The sequence below is a fragment of the Dasypus novemcinctus genome, chromosome 12 (genome assembly GCF_030445035.2).
Source record: "Dasypus novemcinctus isolate mDasNov1 chromosome 12, mDasNov1.1.hap2, whole genome shotgun sequence".
NCBI classification, from domain to species: domain Eukaryota; kingdom Metazoa; phylum Chordata; class Mammalia; order Cingulata; family Dasypodidae; genus Dasypus; species Dasypus novemcinctus.
This window is the reverse complement of record NC_080684.1, coordinates 100,931,447-100,946,202: the sequence shown is the minus strand read 5'-3', so window position 1 is coordinate 100,946,202 and position 14,756 is coordinate 100,931,447. Positions and strand designations below refer to the sequence as shown.

The window sequence follows — 14,756 nt, the reverse complement described above, 5'->3', positions numbered from 1 at the left end:
TTTAAAGAGGACAGAATTAGATGGTATAACATACATCTAATTGAAATCCTTAAAGGAGTGACTAGAAAAAAGTTAGAAGGGGTAGTATCTGAAGAGATAATGTCTGATAAATTTCTAGAAATGAAGAAAGACATGAACCTACAGATTCAGGAAACATAAAATATCATAATCAGGAGAAGTAAAAACAATTTGTGCTTAGATCTATCAAAATGAAATCTAGGAATACCAGAAAAAATCTTAAAAATATCCAAAACACCACACATAAGGAAAAATATTGTATGATTCCACTTAAAAGACCTATCTAGGGAAGCGGATGTGGCTCAAGCAATTGGGCTCCCATCTACCATATGGGAGGTCCAGGGTTTGATTCCCAGGGCCTCGTGGTGAAGGCAAGCTGGCCCATGTGGTGAGCTGACCTGAGTGAAAAGTTGGCACATGTGGAATGCTGGCCCGCTGGTGAGCTGGCACAGCAAGATGATGTACCAAAAAGAGACACAGAGGAGTGACAGTAAGAGATGCAGCAGACCAGGGAGCTGAGGTGGCACAAGAGACTGAGCACTTCTCTCCCACTTCGGAAGGTCCCAGGATCAGTCTGGGTGCCACCTAAAGACAAGCAGACACAGAAGAACACACAGTAAATGGACACAGACAGCAGACAGCAGGGTGGTGTGTGGGAGTGGAGATTAATAAATAAATAAATCTTAAAAAAAAATTATCTAAAATAAGCAAAATTCAGAGACAGTAGATTAGAGGTTACCAAAGACTAGAGGGAAACAGAATTGGGGAGAGTTTAATGGGTAGAGAATGAGGAGTTAATTCTTAATTGGTATAATTTCTGTCTGGGCTGAGAGAAAAATTTGATAATAAATGGTGTTAATGGTAGCACAACACAGTAAATGTAATCAATACACTGAAATGTACACTTAAAAATGTTTAAAATGACAAATTTTATGTTATATGTTACCAAAATCATTCTCCAAAGCAAAAAGAGATTTCCCACAAGAAAAATGTTTTGTTTTTTGAAAATCAGCAACATTGAAAACCAGAAGACAGAAGAAGAATAATAGTCAAATTCATGACTGAAAATAACTGCCAATCTATGACTGTTTTCTTGGCATAGCCATCTCTTAAGAATAAGAATGGAATAAAAATATTTTTGGCTAAACAAAAATGGAAAGAGTTTATCAGCAACAGATCTTCATCTAAAGGAGGTAGAAGGAAGATGGTCCCAGAAAGGTCATATAAGATATAAGAAGGAATGACAAGCCTGCAGGTAAACCTAAACAAACCCTGCCAGAATGGTTCTGCTTTGACTTATTCTCTAAGGTGTGGAAAACTTAGAGGCAGGCAACAAGGCAGCCTGCTCTCTATTTTTTTGTCAGTGACCTAGTAACTGGTCCACAGTTGAGCCCTTCCAAATGCCCAAGTCGTATCCTGCATTTCTCAGGGTTTGTTTGTTGAACTTGCCCACTGACTTCCCCAGAAGGGGCCCTTCCTTGTAAACTCAAAGATAACTATAGCCAGACTATGACGTAGAAGTTCTCAATTTAATTTCTCTTGGGTCATTTCATCTAATAGTGGCAATACTGCTTTCTCTACATAAAGCTAGGTTTTTCAGGATTGAACAATATATTGTTAAAAATAGATACATTGGTGGGAAAATTATAAAGAAAATCAAGAGATGATTAAAACAAAAGTAAAGTCTGTAGTTATCTCTGGGGGTGGCAAGGAGGATGCTACTAGAATCACCCTGGGGGCTTCTAACGTACTAGTAATCTTCTTACCTTTAATGTGGATACATAGATGTTCATTTTATTACTGTTTTTCAAAACTGTACATTATATTAATTGTTAACATGATACATTTCTTAACTTGAAAGCAAGAAATTTACCCTTAAATATTTGTATTACAAACCAAGAAAAGATGAAAATTAATGTTAAGTATCAAAATTAAGAAACTAGAAAAAGAATAGAGAACACAAAGAAGGGTGAAAATATAAACTAGATAAAATAGGATTAATGATGTGAAAAGTTGGTATTAAAAGACTAATAAAAATCAGTAAACCTCTAGTAAGATTTTTAAAAAGCAGTAATATTTTTGAGATATAATTTATATACAGTGAAATGCACAGATATTAAGTATATGGAAATAATTACATTTCTTCAAATGCATACACCCATGTGGCCACATATACCTTCCCAGTCAATCTCCCATTCAGAAACAATAATCTGATTTCTACCACCATAGTTTTCCCTATTTTAGATCTTCATACAAATGCAATCATACAGTTTGCAATTTTTTAGTGTGTGGCTTCACTTAACATGTTTTTGAGATCATCCAATTGTTGAGAATTCAGCAGCTTGTTTTTTTTTTATTTTAAGAAAGTACCATACTGCATTCTGTTTATCTAATCTTCTGTTAACAGATACCTATTATGAGTAAGGTTGCTATGAACATTCTTGTACAAGGTTCTTTGTGGACATGTTCTAGTTTCTCTTGGCTATATATATAGAGAGAGGAAATTGCTGTTTTTTAGGGCATATGTGTATTTATTTTGCTAAGAAATTACTTTGTGAAGAAACTGTCTAATGCAGGGGTTCTTAACCTTTTTTATTCCATGGACCCCTTTGCCAGTCAGGTGAAAACCACGGACCCCTTACTAAATCCATGCTATACTGTGTATTATCTAATAAATATATCATACCTGTACCAACATGTCCCCAAAAGATAATATTTTTTTGAATTTCAATTCAAGGTCATGGACCCTTTGTTAAGAACCCCTGGTTTAATGTGATTTAACAGAAGATAAAATGCGAAAATAAATACATCAAGAACGTAGGTACATAACTACAAACAGAAAGAAGTTTAAAAGACAATACTATAAGTAATTTTGAAAACAGACAAAATAGACAAAGTGGTAGAAAATATAACTTAAGAAACTGAGGAAGAAATAGAGGAAGTAAAAATTGATATAATCACTTTGGATATGTTTGGTGTTACTTATTAAAGTTACAGTTATGCATATGCTATGACCCAGTAATCTCATTATTATGTGTCCCTTGGACAATTGGGCAACTTGTATACCAGGTAAAATGTACAAGATTGTTCACAGAACACTGTTCATAATAGTAAAAACCTGGAAATGACACAAATGTCCATCAAGAGAAGAAGAGTAAATTATATATTTGTATAGGTGAATATGCTAAAGCAATTATTCTCAAACTTTTGGACTCAGGACTCCTTTATTCTTTTTTTTATTTCTCTCCCCGTCTCCCCAGTTGTCTGCTCTCTGTGTCCATTCACTGTGTGTTCTTCTGTGACCGCTTCTATCCTTAACAGCGGCACTGGGAATCTGTGTTTCTTTTTGTTGCGTCATCTTGTTGTGTCAGCTCTCCGTGTGTGCAGTGCCATTCTTGGGCAGGCTGCACTTTCTTTCACACTGGGCGGCTCTCCTTACAGGGTGCACTCCTTGCACGTGGGGCTCCCCTACGGAGGGGACACCCCTGCGTGGTACGCATCAGCACTGCGCATGGGCCAGCTCCACATGGGTCAAGGAGGCCCGGGGTTTAAACCGCGGACTTCCCATGTGGTAGGCGGACGCCCTATTCATTGGGCCAAGCCTGCTTCCCTCCTTTATTCTTAAAAATGAATGAGGATTCAAAAATATTTTATGAGTTAGACCTACATATATTTATTGCATTAAAAGTAATTTTATATTTAGTAATTCTTTTAAAAATAATAAACCCCTTGCATGTCAATTTAAGTAACATTTTAATGAAAAATAACTATATTTTTATAAATAAAAAGTTCCAGTTAGAAAAGTGGCACTGTTTTACATTTTTGGAACACTATGTCTAACTTAATATAAGATATATCTGTTTCTGCATTCAATCTGATTTTATAATATCAATGTCATGTAGCCTCTGGGATAGTCCACTGTACACTTGAGTCAAAAAGTTAAATAAAAATGTCTTAATATTCTTATGAAAATATATTTAATCTCATAGACCACACTTTACTTCTCTATACTATAGCAATTAAAGTGAACAAGCTATAGATGCATGTCACAATATACTACTGCATGAAAGAAGACAGACACAATGTGATTTCAAACACAAAAAGTTCAAAAATAAGCAAAACCAAAATATATTAAACTATATTACTAAATAGTTGTAAAATGAAAACAGTCTCTTCAACAAATGATGCTGGGAAATTTGGATATTCATAATCAAAAGAATCACAAAAATCAATGCAAAATGGATCAGGGAAGCAGACTTGGCCCAACAGATAGGGCGTCTGCCTACCACACGGGAGGTCTGCGGTTCAAACCCTGGGCCTCCTTGACCTATGTGGAGCTGGCCCATGCGCAGTGCTGATGCACGCAAGGAGTGCCCTGCCATGCAGGGGTGTCTCCCATGTAGGGAAGCCCCACGCGCAAGGAGTGCGCCTCATAAGGAGAGTCGCCCAGCATAAAAGAAAGTAAGCCTGCCCAAGAATGGCGCCGCACACATGGAGAGCTGACACAGCAAGATGATGCAACAAAAAGAAACACAGATTCTCGGTGCCACTGATAAGGACAGAAGCAGGCACAGAAGAAAACACAGCGAATGGACACAGAGAGCAGACAACTGGGGGTGGGGAGGGGTGTGAAGGGGAGAGAAATAAAAAATAAGTCTTAAAAAAAAAACCACAAAAAACCAAAATGGATCAAAGACCTAATTGTAAAAGCCAGGACCATAAACCTACTAGAAGAAAATGGATCTTACACCCAGAGCACGCAAAACAAAAGAAAAAATAGATAAATGGAACCTCCTGAAAATGAAACACTTCTGTATCTCAAAGGACTTTGTAAAAAGAGTGAAAAGGCAGCCCACTCAATGAGAAAAAATAATTGGAAATCACATATACAATAAGGGTTTAATATCCATGATACATAGAGATGCTACAACTCAACAATAAAAAGACAAACAAGCTGATTAAAAAGTGGGCAAAAGACTTGAACAGACAATTGTCCAAAGAAGAAATACAAATGGCAAAAAAAACACATGAAAAAATGTTCAACATCACTAGCGATTAAGGAAATACAAATCAAAGTTACAGTGAGATATCATGTCACACCTAATAAAATGGCCACTATTAAAAAGTGGGAAAACAACAAGTGTTGGAGAGATAGGGAGGCTTATTCATTGTTAGTGGGAATGTGGAATGGTACAGCCACTGTGGAGGACTGTTGGGCAGTTTCTAAGAAAGTTGAATATAGATTTGCCATACGACCCAGCAATACCACAACTAGGTATATACCCAGAAGAACTGAGAGCAGAGACATGAACAGACCTCTGCACACTGATGTTCATAGCATGTTATTCACGATTGCCAAAAGATGGAAACAACCCAGGTATCCATCAACTGATAAACGGACAAACTGTGGCATATATACATGATGGAATATTATGCAGCTCCAAGAAGAAATGAAGTTGTGAAGTGTATGACAACATGGAGGAAACTGGAGGACATTATGTTGAGTGAAGCAAGCCAGATACAAAATGACAGATACTGTATTATTGTGCTATTATGAACTAAATATATTTTGTAAACTCACAGGGTTAATAACTAGAATATGGGTCACCATAAAATAGAATGAGGTTAGAGAATGGAAAACTGATGGTTAACCCATGCGGAATTCATAAAAAGGTTGTTAGTCTCTGGGGATAAATAGAAAAGGTGAAAGCACATCATAGTGTTTGCAACTATCAGTGCTATTATATGGGTATGACAGTGTTGCAAGGGAAAGTCTAATGTCATGTATATTACTAGAAGGAAAGCTAAAAAATGTATCACGGGGGAGCAGATATAGCTCAGTGGTTGAGCACCTGCTCCCCATGTACAAATTCCTGGGTTCAATCCCTGATACCTCCTTAAAAAAAAAAAGTAACATGGACTGTATAGCATAGTAAAACCTCATGTGAAATATGAATATGGGTAATATTGCATATATAAGATTGTTTTTCTTTGAAACTGAACAAATGTATGTTAATGCTACAAGATGTTATCAGGCAAAAACAAAAACAGTAACATTATGCTAAGTGAAAGAAACCAGACACAAAGTACCACATACAGATAATTCAATTTATATAAAATGTAAATATAAATCAATTTATAAAGATATAATTAGATTAGTGGTTTTGTAGCGCTGGAGAAGGAAAGAGGGATTGGGAGGGCACTGCCAAGGGCTATGGAGTTTTTCTTTTTGGAGTAATGAAATTGTTCTAAAATTTTTTGTGGTAATGAACGCACAACACTGTGATTATACTAAAGGCCACTGATTGTACACTTTGGATGGACAGAATGGTACGTGAATATATCTTAAGAAAACTGCTTAATATATAAATAAATAATTGTGTAAGAAGAGCCAGTAATAGCAGCTATGTACTGTAGGGGACATATAGAGAGATTGAGAGGTAAAGAATTTTCTTGTTTGTTTTTTATTATTAAAATAATGAAAATGCTCTAATAATGATTGAAATGATGAATGCACAACTATGTGATTATATCAAATACCACTGATTGTATACTTTGGATGAATTGTATGCTTTACTAATATGTATCAACAAAATTGACTTGTTTAAAAACAAGTTAGGGAGAAAAATCTCTATTACTTATTAGTTGTAAAATGAAAAGAAAAGAAATGATTACCATCAAAATGGTTATCTTAGCTGGGAAAGGAAGAATTATGACTGGGAAGGAATATATAGTGGGGAAAGCTTTTTTAGGGCAGGGTGCGGGTTGTATTGTAAGGTTCTATTTCAGGTGTCTGCAAACCTCTCCTTCTAAAGAGCTAGGTAGTAAATATTTTAGACTGTGGACCCTGTTACAATTACTCAGCTCTGCCACTGCAGTAGGAAAGTAGCCATAGACTTTACATAAATGAATGGGAATGTCTGTGTTACAATAAAACTTACATTACAAATACAGGTAGCAGGCTGGATTTGGCCTGAGGATGCAAGTTTGCTCACACGGGTTCTATTTCTTGACCTGCGTAATAGTTCTATGGGTGTTTACGTTATAAATACTCATTAAATTGTTTCTTTATATTTTTAATCCTTTAGTGATAGGTACTTTTTGTGTGTGTGTGTGTTTTTTTAAGGTACCGGGGGGCCAAGGGATTGAACCAGGGACCTTGTATGTGGGAAGCCAGTGCTCAACAGTTAGCCACATCGGCTTCCCTGAGTTGGTTTTATTGTTTGTTTTGTTTGTTGTTTGTGTATTTTCAGGAGGCACCAGGAACTGAACCCAGGACCTTCCATGTGGTAGGTGGGTGTCAATTGCTTGAGCCACATCTGCTCTCTGATAGGTCCATCTTACAATTAAAATATGGTAGAAAAAAGAAAAGAAAAAAAAAAAGACTCAGTATACTAAAGAAAATGATGTAGTAGTTAAAGTCTTTCCACAAAAGGAAAATATCAGGTCCCAGTAGTTCTACAGGTGTGTTCCAGGAAATTTTCAAGCATCATTCATTCAAATCATTCCACAAGAGTAAAAAAGAGAGTCTATCTATTTATGAGCTTAGATTAATCTTCATATGAAAACCAGAAAAAGACAGCATGAGAGAGAAAAATTATGGGCCAATCTTACTCATGAGCAGATATAGGAATATCCTAAACAAAAAAAGTATCAGCAAGTTGAAACTAGTGCTAAAGAAATGAAAAGATGCTCAGTCTCATTAGAAATCTGAGACTAGCAGGTGATGGAGAGGATACAATTAACAGAATTAGACAATGCAGAGTATAAATGGACACAAATGTTTGGGAAAACATTAGTATCATCTTATATTTATAAGTTAAAAAAAAAAGTTAAATCCTCCCAAAATACATATGGCAATATATTGTTTTTACGTAACTCAAAAATAAGCAAATAAATATTCCCCCAAATAAATATTTGGGGAAACATATATTTATAAAACTTCTAAAATAAAAACAAGGGGATGGAAAACACAAAATTTAGGATACTAGTTACCTTTGGGAGGAAGGAAGTAGGATGGAATAGCAGAAAGGAACATAAGCAGGTGTGATGTTTGGTAATGTTCAAGCTTTTAAGTTAAGTGGTTGGTTCACTGATAGCCATTAAAAAAATTATGATGCATAATTTGCATATTTTCTATATTTATTCTTCTAAATTTACTGAATAGTAAAGTAATAAAGAAAAAAAAATGAACTTAAAAGAATACCCAGTTCTCTATTTGTAGTTACATAGAGAGAAAACCATAAAGGATAATTTCCCTCAGAACTAATAAGGTATTCTTAAAATCCTTCTGCCCCAAAATATGCTTTGCTCACTGTACCCGCAAGCCCTTAGAGAGGAGTGTTAGAAAATGAAAAGAGCAAAAGCTTTAGAGAACAGTACTTGGCTCTGAATCTTGGCTGTGCACTAATGGACAAGTTCTTAATTTTTTAAAAGTTTATCTTCCTCATTTTCTCAACAAGGATGCTAGTAATTGTTCCTATTTCACAGTGCTAATGTGAGGATCAAATGAGATAATGTCTGTGAAAGCATTTTATAAACAGTAAAGTGCTTTGTAAATGGCAGTTATTTTGTGAAAGCGGGATGTGAGGGGACGGTGACGTTATCAAGTTTTCTACCAGGGCACCTGCATCTAGTAGAAGCAGCAATGAAGGGCATTTCGCATACCTTGATGAGTTGGTTATTTTTCACATAGTGCAAAGTGTTTGACCGATTACCACCAGCAACCACAGGTGGGTAGGCTAAGATGTCTGCGCCACGAGCCCGGCATTCAAATTCAAACTGTAAAAAAAAACAGCAGGGTATGACTGAAAGAAAGGATTTGTGTAGGGCTGGCCCAGCTCAGGCTCTCTTCAACAGTCCACCTCTCCACACCAGTGCTTACCTTAAGGCATTACTGGAAAACTATTCCTCATACTTATCCAAACCTTTTATGCTGTAATTTCAATCCATTATTTATTCTCAGTTAATGTGCTATAAACTATGTTACATATACTCTTTACTCTCTTTCTCTCACCAGCCCTGTTATATAACCCTATTATTAATCAGTTCTTTTCTTCTGGTCATTCTCTAAGTTTCCTATGATTTTTCTAGTCATTCCACAAGAGTAAAAAAGAAGAGGATACAGAAATCTATGATCAGGGCTGAGGACAAAGACACAATCACGTAGGTTACTGTTTGTTTATTTTTATTTACATAATCACTGGGCTATGACTTGAATTTTTAACAAAAGCTCTAAATTACTTATTTTAATCTTTCAAATAGCTACCAGCCCAAATGCTCTGGAATAACAAAAAAAGGATGCTAGACAAATGGTAAATTCCACTAATTTCACTATGTCCTGGAATGGGGTTAGAGATGGGTGAGTATCTGCCATGATCCACACACAGCTCTACCTTGGACATACTTCCTCTACATTTACCTAAACACAGTATTATTAGTATTATTCTTCCCCTCTCACATTTGTGTTTTTTCTTCTTCATCTGTTTTAACTTTACTACAATTTTCTTCCTATTGCACTGCATACTTTAAACTCCTCTAATAATTTACCAACGACATTTAAAAACCAGATCCTCTCCAATTGAAATCCTGGTCATTTCTATCAGAGCCAAATGGATACCCATCCAACAAATTCTTTTCAACCACCTAAAACTCACCTTAGCATAAAGAAAGGCTTCATCCACAGGGGCTTTACTGGCAATCATCGTCTCTATTAAAGCCTGCAAAGAGAAAGAAGGATGAAAAGAACACAATCTCATTTTAACTCTGTTGCTTTTCAGACAATCAAAATTCTGGAGCTCAAATGAAAAGTACATTTCTCCCAATTTTGTTGACCTGAAGTTATAGCTCAGTGAGCATAATAATATAGATTTTCTAAAGAGAAAAATATTGCTTTCAGGAATATTTGACTGATGACAAATTTAGAAGAGCAACCAACATTTTCATTCAGAATCTACACCGACTCCTAAGATAAACTACATGGAAACACAGTAGTCACTTAAGTAACAAAATTCTTCTACAGCTCTGGAATGTGTGAAATTATGAACTGAATGGTTCAACCTTGGCACTACTGACATTTTGTGCCAAGTAATTCTTTGTTGGAAAACTATCCTGCACAATGTAGGATGCCAGAAGCAACCCCTTTCTCCCCCTAACAAAACAAAACAAAACAAAACAAAAAACAAAACAGGTGTGATGACCAAAATTACCTCCAGAAATTGCCCAATGTTCCCTAGGAAGAAAAATTGCACCCCAGGCCCCTCTGTAAGAACCACTGGTCTATTGTGTATGTATCTTAAGTAATTCTCTGTGATAGCCACACCTTATGTGTGTGTGATTTCTGTTTTTATAAACATACACGTTTATAACTCATCATTCTACTATGTTCCAAAAAAGACTGTGATTAGCTTCCAATGGATACAGAAAATATGACAAGATTGCATAAACTAAAGGTAGAGTTAAAGAAAAGCAAGGCTGGGGACAAATGGAGCTCAAAGTAAGGTGAATAATATATGATAATGATCTTTACAACTACTGTGGGTAGACTACAAATTCAGATCTGAGTATTCCAGCAGCTAGTGTGCAAAGGAAAACCTTGATAGCTACATACTTTCCATGTGTGTGGGAGAAAAAATCCAAATCGGTTGCACAGGGATATGGCTATATGAAATTATAAACAGAAAGGAATTTCTCTCAAGCTATTGCAACCATGACCTGAGCCGAAGCAACATTCATAGCAAAGTTTTTAATAACATTTCTCAATATAATGTAATGACATCAACATAAAGCCCCAAAGAGTAAAAGCAACTGTGGTAGCAGTAGTGATAACTGTTGTGTGGCTAGCTCCCTTCTCTTCATTTCCATCTTTCAACAAGTGTTTTATCCTTAGCAAAGCCTTTCCTGACCACCCTATCTAAATTACACTTTATTTCCTTCTATTGCTTTATTTTTCTTCATGGCATTTAATCTCCACTGACAACACAGCATATATTTATCTGCTTATTTTCTCTCCCTAACTAGAATGTTGAATAAAGGGGCAGTTTGTTTTGTTTACCACTGTATCTTCAGAACTTAGAAATGTGCCTGGCACATAATAGATACTCATGTTGACTAACAGGGGCAGTCTGTTTGGCTTACCACTATATCTTCAGAACCTAGAAATATGCCTGGCATACAGTAGGTACTCGTTAAATATCTGCTAAGTGAACAATTAAAATAAATGAAAGGATACATAATTTATATGTACACACAAATGTGGACAAATAATTAGCACTACATTTTAAGTATGAGGTTTAAAAAAAGGAAAAAATGTGGTAGCTCTAATGAGGCTCACTTGCTCAAAAGAGAAATTTCTTTGATTTTTCCTAATTTTCATTCAAAGCCTTAGTGAATGGCATACAGAATTTGTCAACTTCTGACCCTTTTACACTGCTATGCTGACTACACAGGATAGAAAAGTTTCTCTATTTGGTCAAATGCCTAAGCTTGCTTTACTTCTTTTGGTACTGAATGTGCCTTCTATGGGTTAGTATCCTCACAGATGACTCCAGATATATGTGGCACATAGTTCAAATGCTCCCTATCATTATTACATGCTTGATATTCTTCCTGTAAAGATCAAGGAGTAGATTTTATGATTAGGACTTTTTTTCTAATGTTCACATTTTTAAAAAAATTGTCTTTCTTTTTAAAGATCATAAGAAATGTTACATTAAAAAATATAAGAGGGAAGTGGATTTGGCTCAATGGATAGAGCGTCTGCCTACCACATGGGAGGTCCAGGGTTCAAACCCAGGGTCTCCTGACTCATGTGATGAGCTGGCCCACTTGCAGTGCTGATGCACGCAAGGAATGCCCTGCCACGCAGGGGTGTCCCCCGTGTAGGGGAGCCCTACATGCAAGGAGTGCGCCCCCATAAAGAGAGCCACCATGCGCAAAGGAAGTGCAGCCTGCCCAAGTGTGGTGCCGCACATACAGAGGACTGATGCAGCAAGATGATGCAATAAAAAAGAGGCACAGATTCCCAGTGCCACTGACAAAAACCCAAGTGGACACAGAAGAACACAGAGCGAATGGACACAGAGAGCTGACAACAGGGTGGGGGGAGAGGAAAAAAAACAAAAACACACACACACACACACACACACATATATATATATATATATATACAAAAGAGGCTCCCACGTACCCCACACCCTATCCCGACTCCTCCCACATCAACATCCTCTTTCATCATAGTGGCATATTCATTGCATTTGGTGAATACATGTTGGAGCACTGCTGCGCTGCATGGATTATAGTTTACATTCGCCCCTACTCCATTCAGTGGGTTATGTATGGCAGAATATATAATGTCTAGCATCTGTCCCTGCAATATCACTTAGAACAACTCCAAGTCCTGAAAATGCCCCTACATGATTAGCACTTCTTAACTCTTACTTCACTAGGTGCTGTTTATTTATTTATTTAACATTGGTTTTATTTATTTCAAAGGGCAAATACTCAGACACTTTAAATAGAAATCCAACAGAATTACTCTGTCCAAGTCAGCAAGGATGGCAAAATGTATTCTCATTCCAGACACTTGTCAGTATCAACTGAGTCTTCTCTTTGAAGAAAGGTGGTCTGATATTTTATTCATATTCATCCTTCTTATCTGCAATGTAATCTATAATTGCTTGTGGACACATTAACTTTTCTGCATCTATATCAGGAATTTCAAACCCAAATTCATCCTCCATGGTCATGATAATCTCCACTTTGGTCCAAACTGTCTAAGCCCAGTCTTTCATGAAATGGGAATTTACTGAGAGCTTTTCTGGATCATTTTTATCATAGAGTTTCAAGACATAAAGAACACGGTCCTTAATTCCCTCTAATGTCAATGGGGGTGCGTCACTATACCGGTGGCATAACTGTGTAACTTTACCTGGAACCTGCGCGAGCACTGAGATTGGCTATGGAGCTACGAGCCCCATCCAGATCCCTGTGGGGCACAAGGCAGTGCTGAGTGGCCGAGCTGCGAACAGCGTAGGAGCCCGGGGCAGCGGCAAAGGCCACAGACCGGCAGCAGACCCAAGCGGAAAGGACACAAGCCGCCATGGCTACGCTGACCCAGGATGCACCTATTTATTTTTAAAGATTTATTTTATTTCTCTCCCCTTCCTCCCCCCCACCCCTTGTTGTCTGCTCTCTCTGTCCATTCGCTGTGTGTTCTTCTGGTCCACTTGCATTCTCGATAGCACCAGGAATCTGTGTCTTTTTGTTGTGTCATCTTGCTGTGTCAGCTCTCCGTGTGTGTGGCACCATTCCTGGGCAGGCTGCGTTTTTTTCTCGCAGGGCGTCTCTCCTTGAGGGGAGCAGTCCTTGCGCGTGGGGCTCCCCTATGCAGGGGACGCCCCTGAGTGGCAAAGCACTCCTTGTATGCAGCAGCATTGTGCATGGGCCAGCTCACCACATAGGCCAGGAGGCCCTGGGTTCAAACTCTGGACCTCCTATATGGTAGGCAGCCACTCTATCAGTTGAGCCACATCCGCTTCCCATTAGGTGCTATTTAAATGTATTTTAATTCATGAGAAATGTAAAATGGGTTTTCTATATATTGCACTCCCTGCAATAAGAACACATCACAAAGGGCCACTAAGTAGCTTAGAGAAGGGAGTGTGGGGAGAAAAAGCATTTCAGGAAGTTCCATGAAGATTTGTGGTGTGTATGTGTGCAAGTGATATGTGAATAGAGACTGTGCTATTTGAAAATGGGGGGAAGGGCACTCCAGGCAGAGAGGGTCATGGGAGACTATGGTCCATCTCAAAGAGTTCAGTCAGGCTAGAGTGTTAAACACATGTGGTAGAGCAAGAAGAGCTGAGATTGGGGAAGTAGGAAAGGGCCAGATCAAGGCTTTGCATGAACATGATTAAATTTAATTATAAAAACGAGGGAGCCACCAAAGAACTTTAAATAGGAGAGGGACAGTCTAATTTATGAACATCACTCTGGCTAGGGTAAAGTGAGACCAAGGCAGTACTGGAAACAAGAAGACAGTTTGGAACTAGTAGGTGCTCTCCTATGTTCATTATTTCATTTCATCTTGCCATAAATCTTTAAGACAGCTAATATTAGCCTAATTTTATGGTTGTGGAAACTAGAGCTCAGTAAGGTTTAGTAACATAGCCAATATGCCATCGCCTGGCTTTAAAAAACCCAGGTCTGTTTGAGTTTTCCATTTCACTCTTCTGTCTCTCTAGGTGACTAGTCAGATACAGGGTTTTAGGGATAAGAAATTGTCTAGGATAACTCCCAAATTTCTACCTAAAGTAACTGGGTATGTTGATATTGTTAACCATGAAAAAGTATACAGAAGGAAGGTCAGATTTTGGTGGGAGGTACAACCCAAGTTTAGGCGAATAAGAGAAACTCAGGTACAGGTGTCCAAAGGCAGGATATAAATACAGTCAAAAGAGGGATCTGACCTGGAGAAAGTCTCCCCCACCTCTGACTTTTTCTTCTGCCAACATCTTCTACCAACTATTTGTCTAAAATTTAGTCAGCTCTAATAGCAACATCCTGTTCCTTACTCATTTTAAAGCAAATCAAAGTGCAATAAAATCAAATGATCAGCATTACTTTAGCACATTTGATCTGTGGTCTAAAAGAAGGCAAACTTTTAGTTTTATATTTTTATACAGCACAATTATTCTTAAAGAAACTATTTTGCACAGTTACCCAAAAATTTCAGACAC

The 14,756-nt window shown here is 37.4% G+C and overlaps 1 protein-coding gene and 1 pseudogene across 4 annotated transcripts in view; both read right to left on the bottom strand.

The window, feature by feature from the left end:
- XPNPEP3 (X-prolyl aminopeptidase 3) overlaps positions 1 to 14,756 on the bottom strand; it is a 109,433-nt gene that overhangs the window by 31,890 nt on the left and 62,787 nt on the right. For all 4 annotated transcript variants that reach the window (XM_004484162.3, XM_004484160.3, XM_071218718.1 and 1 more), the window contains 2 exons: positions 9,675 to 9,737; positions 8,686 to 8,799 (listed from right to left, as the gene is read on the bottom strand). In XM_004484162.3, coding sequence (XP_004484219.2) covers positions 8,686 to 8,799; positions 9,675 to 9,737 — 177 coding nt within the window. The remainder of the gene's footprint in view (positions 1 to 8,685; positions 8,800 to 9,674; positions 9,738 to 14,756) is intronic.
- On the bottom strand, positions 12,592 to 13,119 carry LOC101445245 (acyl carrier protein, mitochondrial pseudogene; annotated as a pseudogene).